This window comes from Stenella coeruleoalba (genome assembly GCF_951394435.1).
Source record: "Stenella coeruleoalba genome assembly, chromosome: 14".
Lineage (NCBI taxonomy): Eukaryota > Metazoa > Chordata > Mammalia > Artiodactyla > Delphinidae > Stenella > Stenella coeruleoalba.
This window is the reverse complement of record NC_137160.1, coordinates 40,343,183-40,356,558: the sequence shown is the minus strand read 5'-3', so window position 1 is coordinate 40,356,558 and position 13,376 is coordinate 40,343,183. Positions and strand designations below refer to the sequence as shown.

The 13,376-nt window shown below is 39.1% G+C and overlaps 1 protein-coding gene across 4 annotated transcripts in view; it reads left to right on the top strand.

The window, feature by feature from the left end:
• Positions 1-13,376, top strand: part of MAPRE2 (microtubule associated protein RP/EB family member 2) — a 163,204-nt gene that overhangs the window by 79,334 nt on the left and 70,494 nt on the right. For 3 of the 4 annotated variants that reach the window (XM_079943251.1, XM_079943250.1, XM_079943252.1), the window contains one exon: positions 12,970-13,097. The exons of the other annotated variant lie outside the window; for it this stretch is intronic. In XM_079943251.1, the coding sequence (XP_079799377.1) occupies positions 12,970-13,097 (128 nt within the window). The remainder of the gene's footprint in view (positions 1-12,969; positions 13,098-13,376) is intronic. 4 annotated transcript variants of the gene reach the window in all.

Below are 13,376 nucleotides of genomic sequence, written 5' to 3'. Positions count from 1 at the left end.
TGATGCTTCTCTGCTGTCCTTGTCTAAAGTTAGTACTGCACCCAGGCCTCTGCCCCCGCTGAGCTCTCTGGGGAGGGTTGGTGCCTGGAAGAGTCCGTTTTGCGTTGTCTGTCTCATCCCGTAAGACAGTCGTAGAGCCCTGTAAAAATAAAACAGATGCACATCTGCCCACGGTGGCTTAAGTGTGTTATTATTACCTGAAGACAATAAATGACCCCTGAAATTCCCCTCCCAGCCCTAGAGTCCATGCAGCCATCAATTATTCCACAAGTTAAGTGGACGCCTTAATACCCAATTTTCAATGAAACTCAGTACAGTTTCCAGAATGTCTCTCCAGGGAGATTTCATCTTGTCAGTGTTTGTCTTTCAGAGACCCTCTGTGACTCCAGCTTCCCTCCATCCTGATCTCCCTCCCCAACCAAATACTGTCCCCCTGCCCCCATATTCTGGGTCGCAAATAAAGAGCAAATGATGAATCGAGAATTATCTGGAGATACTCTTTCTTTGGTGAGATGTTTAAATCCTCCCCCTCACGGTATGGAATCTGGAGAATGAATTATGCACAGCTGAAAGGCGGAGAAGTTTCTGGTTCAGGGGACACTTACCAGTTACTCCCAACGGATGCCCAGTTCATTATCAGGGACAGCCACAGGGATTTCACATCAGCCTTTTGTGAGGAGGGAGCCAGGAAGCAGACACTCACGCAGAATCTATTTCTGTTGTTACAAAGCTTTGCAGAGGAAAACTCTGACATTTAAGTGAGTGTCTGCCATTGGGACCCAATCTCTTCATCCCCCCTCAGGTTGATGAACAACTTTTGGACTTCCTTCCTTTGTCTCCATATTTAATCAGTGGGTATAAATATACACTTCTTTTCTTCAGTGTATATTTACAGGTTACTTTAGAAAGATGCCACTTGTAAGAGAAGGAAATAATTCATTTTTAGATCAGTGATTGTCTTGATCTCTTTTTAAACTCTTATCATAATACTTGTGGGTCCATAGAAGTGTTTGCAAAATGGCTATTTCTGTTAGGATGACCCCCCCCCCAAATTTCTTTCTGAGTAAAAAGCCACATTTACGAGTGTGTTTGAAATAATGCACCTCCCTTTACCTAGTATGTAGGAACAGGCCAACCTTGACAATGTTAAAAAATATGAACCAAAGAACAGCCCTGTGGGAAGGGAATTAAAGGTGAGGCCTTGACCTAGACCAAGCGAAAGTCCAGTGATTGGTAAAGAAAGTGTTCTTGTGACTCACAGGTACTTTTCCACCCTGACATATATGGAGACTTCAGAGCCGTTTTGGTCAGCAGGACATGGCTTCCTACGAAGCATTGATACCTTTAGACGTTACTTAAGAAACCACTCAGATTATAGATGATTAATGGACTTCAGAAATCCTTATGTGCCCAAGCTCAAAGATGTGTTTCCCAGGTGAAAGAAAAATGCCATTATTCTTCATACCTCTTTCCAGTCTGTTCTTTGTTTTGTAACTGGGTAGAGGGTAGATTGCCTTTGTCGGTCTTAGGCTGGTGGAGGTGGATTACTTCCCCCAGTGAAAATACAGATTGTTATGAGAGAGAGAGAAGAAAGATGGTCACAGACATGAGTATAGTTGTCAGTTGTCAGCGCAAAATTGTGTGAACAGAGTATATTGCCATGGGGGGGGCGGTGAATTTACAGAACATTTTATATTGAACATGAAATTTCCAGTTGTGTATAGACTCCTTTAGGGAATGGAATAAAGAAAGTAACTTAAGTCAGGGTGTGTGGGGTGGGGTGGGGGAGCAGGGGGGGTTGGCTTTTAAAGGTTCAGCTTCAAAATGCGTTTGGGGTAAATCAAAGCCAAACAGAGCCTACTTACAGAGCAGCAGACAGAAGTCAACCACTTACGGAAGGCAGTTCTTCTGCAGATGGTCGTGTCTAAACTTGGGAATTCTGGCAAACTCAGACGATAGTTGTGAAAAAAAAATCAAAATCAAAATAGGTTCCATATGCCTCAGTCCCAAAATTAATTTCTCAAGCCCCTCTCCTTACAGCCACGCACCCAAAACAGCATCAGAGCCAGGGTCCTGAGACACCTGGTTTATTGTGAGCCCTGCTGAAAAAACACTGCGTTTTCCTCCAAATGGAGTGATCAGTCATGTTTCCCCTTAAATGTACACAGTGTGGCTGTGGTCTATTGGTAAGGGTGGGGCGGAGAGATGAAATGAATTACATAAGAAATAATTCCAGTTGAAGGGCACCTATAATGCTAGCTATGACATTTTACGTGTTTGCTACATTTTGAAGAGACACTCCTCTGGAATAATGAATAAACCTTGCCCAGTTTGTTCTTGGACACAACTGTGGACTATTTTGTAACTGGTTTAGGGGCCCATGACTAGTAAGGTGGTAGAATCCATGTTTTGGTTTCCACGGTTCGGGGCTTGCCAAGTCTTTATCCAGGCTTTGTTCAGTAGGCGAGCTCAAGTCTCAGTCCATAAAATTCCTTTTGTTTCAGTAGCAGAAATGTAATTTCTCATTTCTATGGCTGAGCGACTGCTGCAAGGCATAAACTTGCCGTACGTTTCCTGCCCGCACCCCCAAGTGCTGAATACAAGATTGAAATGGGGCAAAATCAACACACTGGCCCTCAGCCTGAGGCTGGCCTTTTTCTGAAGTCACATGTGTCAGTGGTCACTATCCACAGACAAGCCAGAAATACGACTTCACCTGCTCGAGGTATGAAGGGATTTTCATTTTTCTGTGTTTTTGTTTCTCTCACTTGTAAAAATAAAATATATATACATACATATATATATATACACACACATACATATATATATATATATATATATATATATATAGAGAGAGAGAGAGAGAGAGAGAGAGAGAGAGAGAGAGAGAGAGGGAGAGAGAGAGAGAGAGCCAGCTTCCCAGAAGAGAGAGAGAGAGTGCCAGCTTCCCAGAAAGGTATTTGGACATTCACAGAAATTGTGTAAACTATATGCCGATTATTGGTTTACTTTCAAGAAGAAGCAATGGATGCAAATTCATTTTGTAAAATTTCTGCTGTGCAAATTCATTTTAAAATAAAATTTCAATGCCATTTTCAAAATATGTGACCCAGAGACTGACATGCCAGAAAATTGTCCCTTACCTACTGCTCTCAGTGCTTTTGTACTTACCAGGTTTTAAACACATAGTGATCTGGTTAAAGTTCCGACTGAAAGCCACAAATAAGAGGACAGTGCTTTGACTTCCTTTTTTACAAGGATGACAATGAGAGAAATGCTTGTTCTAAAGAACAGATGTCAGGTCATCGAAGAATAAACAGTTATTTCTGTGGAAGATATAACGCTGAAGATCCAAACAGAATAAACCATGCACAGTGCATTGGCTCCTTATTCTGTAGCATTCGGTATTACCTTACATTTCGTAGCCACTTACTTTGCTTGCCTGAGTCTCTGGAAATTACTCAGTACATTTTAAAAAAATTAATATTTCAAAGTGTTTTAATTCATACCTTCAAAAGGACTAGGAATCCACATTTGTCAGGGAAGAATACAGTTCCTGACCGGCTCCCCTCATGGGATTTTTTCAAGAATCAAAACGGAAGCATGGAATCACTTTAACTCTAAAATGATAGAAAACTTCCTTTTGTTATCCACACAACACTTCTGAAGAATAAGCAGGGACCAGTACTTTCACCTTTATATTGTAATATAGGTTGACATCCAGGAAATTATAAGGAAATCTTCAGATTCTAGTGGATATCTACAGAAGAGCTAAGACTGTTAAACTCCACCAACCCTGAGTTTAACATTTAGAAAAATATAAATTTTCTTCTACAAACTGTTGAGTCAACTTGAATAATTTAGGCTTGAAGGTATTGAAGTTGCACCTGTAGAAAGAAAAAGTTTTCTTTTTTCTGAAGGAATTAGGGGGAGAAAAAAGTGGATGGGCAGAGCAGGAATAGAATTCTTTTTCCACGTTAGCTGCCCCCTGACTTACTAGAGGTTGGGAAGAGCACTTCCCTCTCCGCAGAGAGAGAATCAGGACTCAGCTCTCCCTCCTAAAACCTGAAGGTGCCACACATTTGGATGGGGAACTAATAAAGGGAGTGAGAGATAACCACAAAGTGAAATGAATTTAGAAGTATCTTGGTAAAATTCGGAGCAAGATCGATGATAAGAATATTCTAATCAGCATGGATGGTAAATAGAAATTAACTGTGTTGAGTCCATTGCTGTTAATTTGAAGTAGGTATGGAAATCTGTTTAATGTGTTGTTAATGTTTTATTTTAGAAAATGTAAGGAACTGTTCCTAACCTTGACTGGCTCACCCTTAGTCTGTCCTCTATCCTAGTTTTCCCACAGGTCCCTTAACAATGGTTGTTTTTACTGCAGGGTTTCTAGGGATTGCAGTTGTGTCAGATGGAGATGGGGATGTGGTAGAGGTTAGAGTGGTGAGTCTAGTAACTAATTAACTGGAGTATTCATAAAGCAAAAATCAGGTGCTATTCCACTGTTTACCTGGTCATCTTAATGAGCTCCTTGAAGGCAGATAATGCTTTGCTTGCTGTTGTGAGCCGACTGTCTTGATATGAAAGGATTGTTGTCCTTTGGTGAACGTTGTCAATAAAGGTGCAGAAAAGAGTGTGATTCATCGACAGAACCTGCAGCAAATGACTTGCTTCCTTGTTCTTATGGATTTTTTAAAAGCTATCATAACTCTTTTACCTGCCCTTTGGTTGTACCTTTCTTTCTATTTAACCACAGAACATCTTTACTCACTTATATATGGATTATCTTTCTAAAACACAGATCTGATTGTGTCTGTCCCACTTTGCGTTTAGTTTTGTTTTTAAGTCATCTAGAGCAAAAATTTCATCCTAACTTGGCTTAATGCCATCTGGCACAATTCTGGGCCTTGGTGCCTCCTCCTCCATCAATACATCGCCTGGTAAAGCAAAAGCTTCTCACTACTGCCTATAGGCAAAGCCATTAGAAAAGTACGCGAACTGCCAAAAGTTATGCCAGTATGTGAAAATTATACCAGACTGTCCAAAACACTTAAAATTTTGAATTTTTTTCTGAGGTTTTATGTAATATACATAGTTGATTTTAAAAATTGACTAGTAACTAAAAGCAAATGGTTTTGTTTACTAAGTGATAGACTAAAGAAAACAGTGGAAGTTATTAACCAAAAAATGAAAAACCTTTTAATAATGTTATGGAAAAGCAGTTACTGTGTCACATTATCTGGGATGTCAGTGACATGAGTTTTTTTAGATCTTCAGGGCAAGAGAATCTAGAGACAAGGGTGCTTCTGGGGATGGGTGGATATTTATTTTTATACCTATATGTGACCGCCTGGAGGGGTGGGATAGGGAGGGTGGGAGGGAGGGAGACACAAGAGGGAAGAGATATGGGAACATATGTATATGTATAACTGATTCACTTTGTTATAAAGCAGAAACTAACACACCATTGTAAAGCAATTATGCCCCAATAAAGATGTTTAAAAAAAAAAAGTAGGCAAAGCAATATGTAGAAAAATCGAGAAATTAAAACATGTTAACAATTAAAAAATAATAATAATAATAATAAAATCTTTACTTAGCACTTTAAGTAAAAAGCAGATTTTTGTTGCTTTAGGATTAATAAGAATTCCAAACACAACTGTTTCATAAATGTATAGATTTTTGTGTAAAACCCGTAAGACTAGATTTTTCTGTCCTATATAGTCCTGCTTAAAAATATTATCTCTAAATACCATTTGTGACCAAAGGAATAAGGAATCCTTGGAGAAATGACTGGCTTTAGGTCTAAGGCAGCAAAGGTACAAGTCAAGCCTGAAGCATTTTGTCATACCAGAAAGCAGGGAAGTTAGCAAAGACTACTAGGATCTTCTCAAAAGAACCTAGAAACCAGTTTGAATAAAGGCATAAACTGCATTGGATTGAAACGTATCAAATGTGTTTAAATCCATGAGTTCATAATTACACTTAAAAAATAAAAACCTCATTGGTCGTGTTTGGAGAATATTAGGAACTTACCTCATTCTTTTGAAAATCTGTAAATAAAAGGAAAGAATCGGGCATCTATCTTGCCTTTCCTATATGCTCAGTATCTCAAAGGGCAAATTTCTGTTTGTAGAATTATTCTAGCTAATAAATCAAGAATGAATAGAAGAAAAGAGAGAGGATTCAAATAAACAAAATAAGAAATGAAAGAGGAGAAATAACAACCAATACTGCAGAAATACAAAAAATCATAAGAGAATAGTATGAACAATTATATGCCACCAGATTGGACAACCTAGAAGAAATGGACAAGTTTCTAGAAACATACAGCTCACCCAAACTGAATCAAGAAGAAGTAGATAATTTGCACAGACCGATCACTAGAAGTTAAATAGAATCTGTAATTTAAAAAACTCCCTGAAAACACAAGTCCAGGACCAGATGTCTTCACTGGGGAATTCTACCAAACATGCAAAAAAGAACTTATACTGATCCTTCACAGATTCTTCCAAAAGACTGAAGAAGAGGGAACACTCCCTAAGTCATTCTATGAAACCACCATCACCCTGATGCCAAAACCAGACAAAGACACTACCAAAAAAGAAAATTACAGGCCAATATCTTTGATGAATGTAGATGAGGAAATCCTCAACAATATATTAGCAAACTGGATCCAACAACACATGAAAAGGATCATACACCATGATCAAGTTGGATTCATCCTAGGGTCATGAGGATGGTTCAACATGTGCAAATCAATTAGTGTGATACACCACATCAACAAAAGAAAAGACAAAAACCACATGATCATTTCAATAGATGCAGGGAAAGTATTTGATGAAATTCAACATCCATTCATGATAAAAACTCTCACCTAAATGGGTATAGAGGGAATGTATTTCAACATAATAGAAGCTATTTATGACAAACCCACAGCCAACATGACACTCAACAGTGAAAAGCTGAAAACCTTTCCACTAAATTCTGGAACAAGGCAAGGTGCCCACTCTCACCACTTCTATTCAACATAGTATTGGAAGGCCTAGCCACAGCAGTTGGACAAGAAAAAGAAATAAAAGTCCAAATTGGAAGGGAAGTGATACAATTGTCATTATATGCAGATGACATGAAACTCTCTATAGAAAACCCTAAAGACTCCACACAAAAACTATTAGAACTGATAAACAAATTCAGCAAGGTATCAGGATACAAGATTTATATACAGAAATCTGTTGTGCTTTTTTACACTAATAATGAAGTATCAGAAAGAGAAAGAAAAAGAAATCCCTTTTAAAATTGCATCAAAAATAAAAAGACTTAGGAATAAAACTGACCAAGGAGGTTAGAGACTTACAGGCTAAGAGCTATAAAACATTGATAAAGGAAATTGAAGATCATTCAAAGAAATGGAAAGGTAGCTCATGCTCTTGGATTGGAAGAATTAATATTATTAAAATGGCCATACTACCCAAAGCAATCTACAGATTTAATGCCATCCCTATCAAATTACCCATGACATTTTTCACACAACTAGAACAAATAATCCTAAAACTTATATGGAATCACAAAAGACCCAGAATTGCCAAAGCAATCCTGAGGAAAAAGAACAAAGCTGGAGGCATAACCCTCATGGATTTCAGACAATACTACAAAGCTACAGTAATCAAAACAGTGTGGTATTGGCACAAAAACAGACATATGGATCAATGGAACAGAATAGAGAGCCCAGAAATAAACCCATATACCTACGGTTAACTAGTGTTCGACAAAGGAGGCAAGAATATAAAATGGAGAAAAGACAGTCTCTTTAGCAAGTGGTGTTAGGAAAGCTGAACAGCCGCATGTAAATCAGTGAAGTTAGAACACTCTCTTACACCATACACAAAAATAAACTCAGACTTTCCTGGTGGCGCAGTGGTTAAGAATCTCCCTGCCAATGCAGGGGACACGGGTTCAAGCCCTGGTCCAGGAAGATCCCACATGCCACAGAGCAACTAAGCCCGTGCGCCACCACTACTGAACCTGTGCTCTAGAGCCTGCGAGCCACAACTACTGAGCCCACGTGCCACAACTACTGAATCCCATGCACCTAGAGCCTGTACTTTGCAACAAGAGAAGCCACTGCGATGAGAAGCCCGTGCACCACAACGAAGAGTAGGCCCTGCTCACCACAATTAGAAAAAGCCCACACACAGCAACAAAGACCCAACGCAGCCAAAAATAAATAAATAAATTTATAAAAAATAAATAAACCCAAGATGGCTTAAAGACTTAAATATAAGATGTGACACTATAAAGCTCTTAGAAGAGAATATAGGCAAAACATTCTCTGACATAAATCGTAGCAATACCTTCTTAGATCAGTCTCCTGAGGTAATAGAAGTAAAAGCAAAAATAAACAAATGGGACCTAATCAAACTTATAAGCTTTTGCACAGCAAAGGAAACCATAAACAAAACGAAAATACAATGGGAGAAAAGATTTGCAAACAATGCAACTGACAAGGGCTTAATTTCCTAAATATACAAACAGCTCATGTAGCTCAATATCAAAAAACAAACAACCCAATACAAAATGAGCAGAAGATCTAAATAGACATTTCTCCAAAGAAGACATATAGATGGCCAATAGGCACATGAAAAGATGTTCACCATTGTTCATTATTAGAGAAATGCAAGTCAAAACTACAATTAGGTACCACCTCACACTGGTCAGAATGGCCATCAACAAGAAGTCTACAAATAATAAATGCTGGACAGGGTGTAGGGAAAAGGGAACCCTCCTACACTGTTGGTGGGAATGTAAATTGGTGCAGCCACTATGGAGAACAATATGGAGGTTCCTTAAAAAACTAAAAATAAAGTTACCATATGATCCAGCAATAACACTCCTGGGCATATATCCAGGAAAGAGGAAAACTCTAATTCGAAAAGATCCATGGACCCCATTGTTCATAGCAGCACTACTTATAATAGCCAAGACATGGAAGCAACCTAAGTGTCCATTGACAGGTGTGGGGGTGTGTGGGGGTGTGTGTGGGGGTGTGTGTGTATAAAATGAAATATTACTCAGCCATAAAAAATGAAATAATGCCATTTGCAGCAACATGGATGGAACTAGAGATTATCACACTAAGTGGAGTAAGTCTGACAGAGAAAGACAAATATCACATGATGTCACTTACATGTGGAATCTAAAAAAAAAAAATGCAACTGAACTTATTTACAAAACAGAAACATACTCACAGACATGGAAAACAAACTCATGGTTACCAAAGGGAAAAGGGGCAGGGGGAGGGATAAATTAGGAGTTTGGGATTAACATGTACACACTAGTAAGTATAAAATAGATAAACGACAGGGACCTACTGTAGAGCACAGGGAAATATATTCAATAACTTGAAATAACCTATAATGGAAAAGAATCTGAAAAGAATACATAGGGATATATATGTATGTATGTATGACTGAATCACTTTGATGTATACAACATTATAAATCAACTATACTTCAATTTAAGAAAAACGAATGAATAATAGAATATCACTTTGAAGTCTCTAAAGAGTTGGACCTAGGCAGATACCATCAATGGCTTAACTATATCACTTAAGGAGTCAATCAGACAGTATGTGTCTCCTGATGGAAGTTGAAACACTGCATGAAATAGTCTTGTCCCCTCTCCTCCATTAGAACTTGAATCAGAGCAAGCTTCTAGGTCAAATTACCAGTTTCTGGGAATACAAGGGAGAGAAGAATATGTTAAAAGGCACCAATGGAATGCAGCGAGAAAAATCTAGATTGTGGAAATTCTACAAGACAAACAACCCATTCCTTCAATAACAGTTTTTTTAAATGCAAGGGAAATATTAGAAATGGAGAAGAAACCTATAGATAAAAGAAAGTACATATCAAAGAATCACAATGTATGAATTTTATTTGAATTCAGATTCAAACAAATTGAAACAATTATAATGCATATTTGATGGTATTAAGAAATTTTATTTTTTGGTATGATAATGCTGTTGTTTTGTTTTCTTTTTAATGTCCTTATCTTTTAGAGACACATACAAAAATACTTAGAGGTGAGATCATATAATGCTTGGCATTTACTTCAAAGTAATCTGGCTTGGGAGATGGAGGGTGGGAGGATGGGAGTGTTGATGGCAATATAAATGAAACAAGATTGGCCAAGTATAGATAATTGTTGAAACCAAGAAGTGAACACAACTGATTTGTTATTCTGTTCTCTCTCCTTTTGCATATATCAGAAAACTTTCAAAATAGAAGTGTATATATATATATATACACACATTTTATAAAAAATTATGTGTGGTATAATTGGACAAAATTAGTAAAATTGCAAAATTTCAACCAGGTTTAAATATTAAAAAGAATTTGTTACCACTGTACACCTATTAGAACGGCCAAAATCCAAAATACCGACAATACCAAATTTTGGTGAGGATATGAAGCAACAGGAACTTTCCTTTATTTATTTATTTATTTATTTTATTTTATTTTTTGGCTGCGTTGGGTCCCCGCTACTGCACGTGGGCCCCCTCCAGCTGCGACGAGTGGGGGCCACCCTTCGCCGCTGGTGCGCAGGCCTCCCACCGTGGTGGTCTCCCCTGCTGCAGGGCACGCGCTCCAGGCGCGCGGGCCCAGCAGTCGTGGCTCACGGGCTTCAGAGCGCAGGCGCACGGGCCTAGTTGCTCCGTGGCATGCAGGATCCCCCCCAGACCAGGAATCGATCCTGTGTCCCGTGCACCGGCGGGCGGATTCTCAACCACTGCGCCACCAGGGAAGTTCCAGAACTTGCTTTTTTTTTTAATGTTCATAATGACTTTATTTATAATAGCCCCAAACTGTAAACAGCCCAAATGTCCATCAACAGGTAAATGAATAAACAAACTCAATATATACATACAATGGAACACTACTCAGCAATGAAAAGGTGTGAACTACTGATATACAGTGCAGCATGGATCTCACGGTTTTATGAAAGAAGCCATACAAATGTATATACTATGTGATTCTATTTATAGAAAATTCTAGAAAATGCAAACTAGTCTATAGTAACTTTCATTCATTGCTGTTGGGAATGCAAAACGGTGCAGCAACTTTGCAAGACAGTTTGGTAATTTCTTATAAAATTGAACATACTCTTACCATTGCAACCCATTAGTCATGCTGTTTGGTATTTACCCAAATGAATGAACACTTATAAAAACCTGCACATGTATATTTGTAGCAGCTTTATTCATAATTGCCAAAACTTGATGGCAACCAAGATGTCTTTCAGTAGGTGAGTGGTACATTGAGACAGTGCAGTATTATTCAGCGCTAAAAAGAAGTGAGCTCTCAAGCCATGAAAAGGCATGGAGGCACTTTAAATGTGCATTACTGAAGGAAGCCAGTCTGTGGTTCCAACTATGTGACATTCTGGAAAAGGTAAAACTATGGAGACATTAAAAGAAATCAGTGTTTTCCAGGAATGGTGGGAGGGAGGGATGAATCAGCAGAGCACAGAGGATTTTTAGGGCACTGACGCTATTCTGTATGGTACTACAGTGGTGGATACACGGCACTGTACATTCGTCACAGCCTGCACAATGTATAACACCAAGAGTGAACCTAATGTAAACTATGGAACCTGGGTGATAATGTATCATTGTAGGTTCACCAATTTTAACACGTACCAGCCGGTTGGGGAGATTGGAGGGGACCAGTGGAGGACAGGGGGGTATGTGGGAAAACTCTGTACATTCCACTCAATTTTGCAGTGAACCTAAAGCTGCTCTAAAAAATAAAGTTTATTAATTAAGAAAAGGAGACCAATTACACCAAACTCTAGCTATCAAAGCATTTTAAGCAAAACAAACCTTTTCTGTTACCTTTTCTATGGCCAATGTGTGCTCCTCCTGCGAAAAGTTGGGGGAAATAGTAAGTGTCATGAAATGGTCAGAAGGAGTATATTAACAATCATAGCTGAAAGGAAGACTTGTGCAGTCAGGCAGGACTTCCAGATTATCCAAATACTTTTTGTATATATTTTTTTTCAAGGCTTTATCCAAAGCTTTTAGAGACTGATAGAGATTATCAGGTGAGGACTTTTCTTCTTCTTTTTTTTTTTAATAAATTTATTTATTTATTTTTGGCTGTGTTTGATCTTCATTGCTGCACGCAGGCTTTCTCTAGTTGCGGCGAGTGGGGGCTACTTTTCAAGGCGGTGTGCGGGCTTCTCATTGTGGTGGCTTCTCTTGTTGCGGAGCATGGGCTCTAGGCACACGGGCTTCTGTAGTTGTGGCATGTGGGCTCAGTAGTTGTGGCGCACAGGCTTAGCTGCTCCGCGGCATGTGGGATCTTCCCGGACCAGGGCTAGAACCCATGTCCCCCGCATTGGCATGTGGATTCTTAACCACTGTGCCACCAGGGAAGTCCCAAGGATTTTTTTTCTAATGGAGTGTATTTGTAACCTGTTTCTAAAGTGAATTTCCTTTTCTCTAAAGCTGATAAAAAATATTCACTTTCTTTTTTTTTTTTTTTTTGCCTGGGCCGCATGGCTCATGGGATCTTAGTTCCCCATCCAGGGATAGAACCCAGGCCCTTGGCAGTCAGAGCGTGGAGTCCTAACCACTGGACCACCAGGGAATTCCCCAACTTACCTTCTAAGTGACTCACTAAATTACATGAGAGATTAGGAATCTCAGAACCTGAAGAACATTTGAGTCAAGTTGAGGGAGACAAAAAATGATCCTGCACGAACAATATATGAGATTTAACCATATTATAGCAAACACGTAGAACAGAGACAAAGGGAAGAGAAAGGGCTTAGCCAGAGCAGGACTTTTACAAGCCTTAGAGTTCTGTCAGGGATCCAGAGCTTGAATGGATGTCTGTCATCTTTCTGAGTTACTTTTTTCCTTGTAGGTAAATAAACTTTGTTTGTTTTTTCTAGCTGGGGAATGGCAGTCAACGTGTATTCTACCTCGATAACCCAGGAGACTATGAGCCGACATGACATCATTGCCTGGGTTAATGACATAGTATCTCTAAACTACACGAAAGTGGAACAGCTTTGTTCAGGTAAGAGACCCTTTTAAGTATTTACATAAACGTTTACTCCCTATCGTGTGGAATGGGATTCTGTGGACCACAGATGATGTATTTTGGATAGGAAAAAATATATGTATCCGTATTGATATGTAATTAAAGGGGGAAAGCCCAGATATAACTGAAGAACATATGGGGAAAATGATGGCCACCTAAGAGCATCGAGCCTCCACGACACATGTTATGAATGGTCTCGCTTAAGCTCTGTAACTGGTCTCCCAGCCTCTTCTCCGTCACCCCCTGTCAGCCACC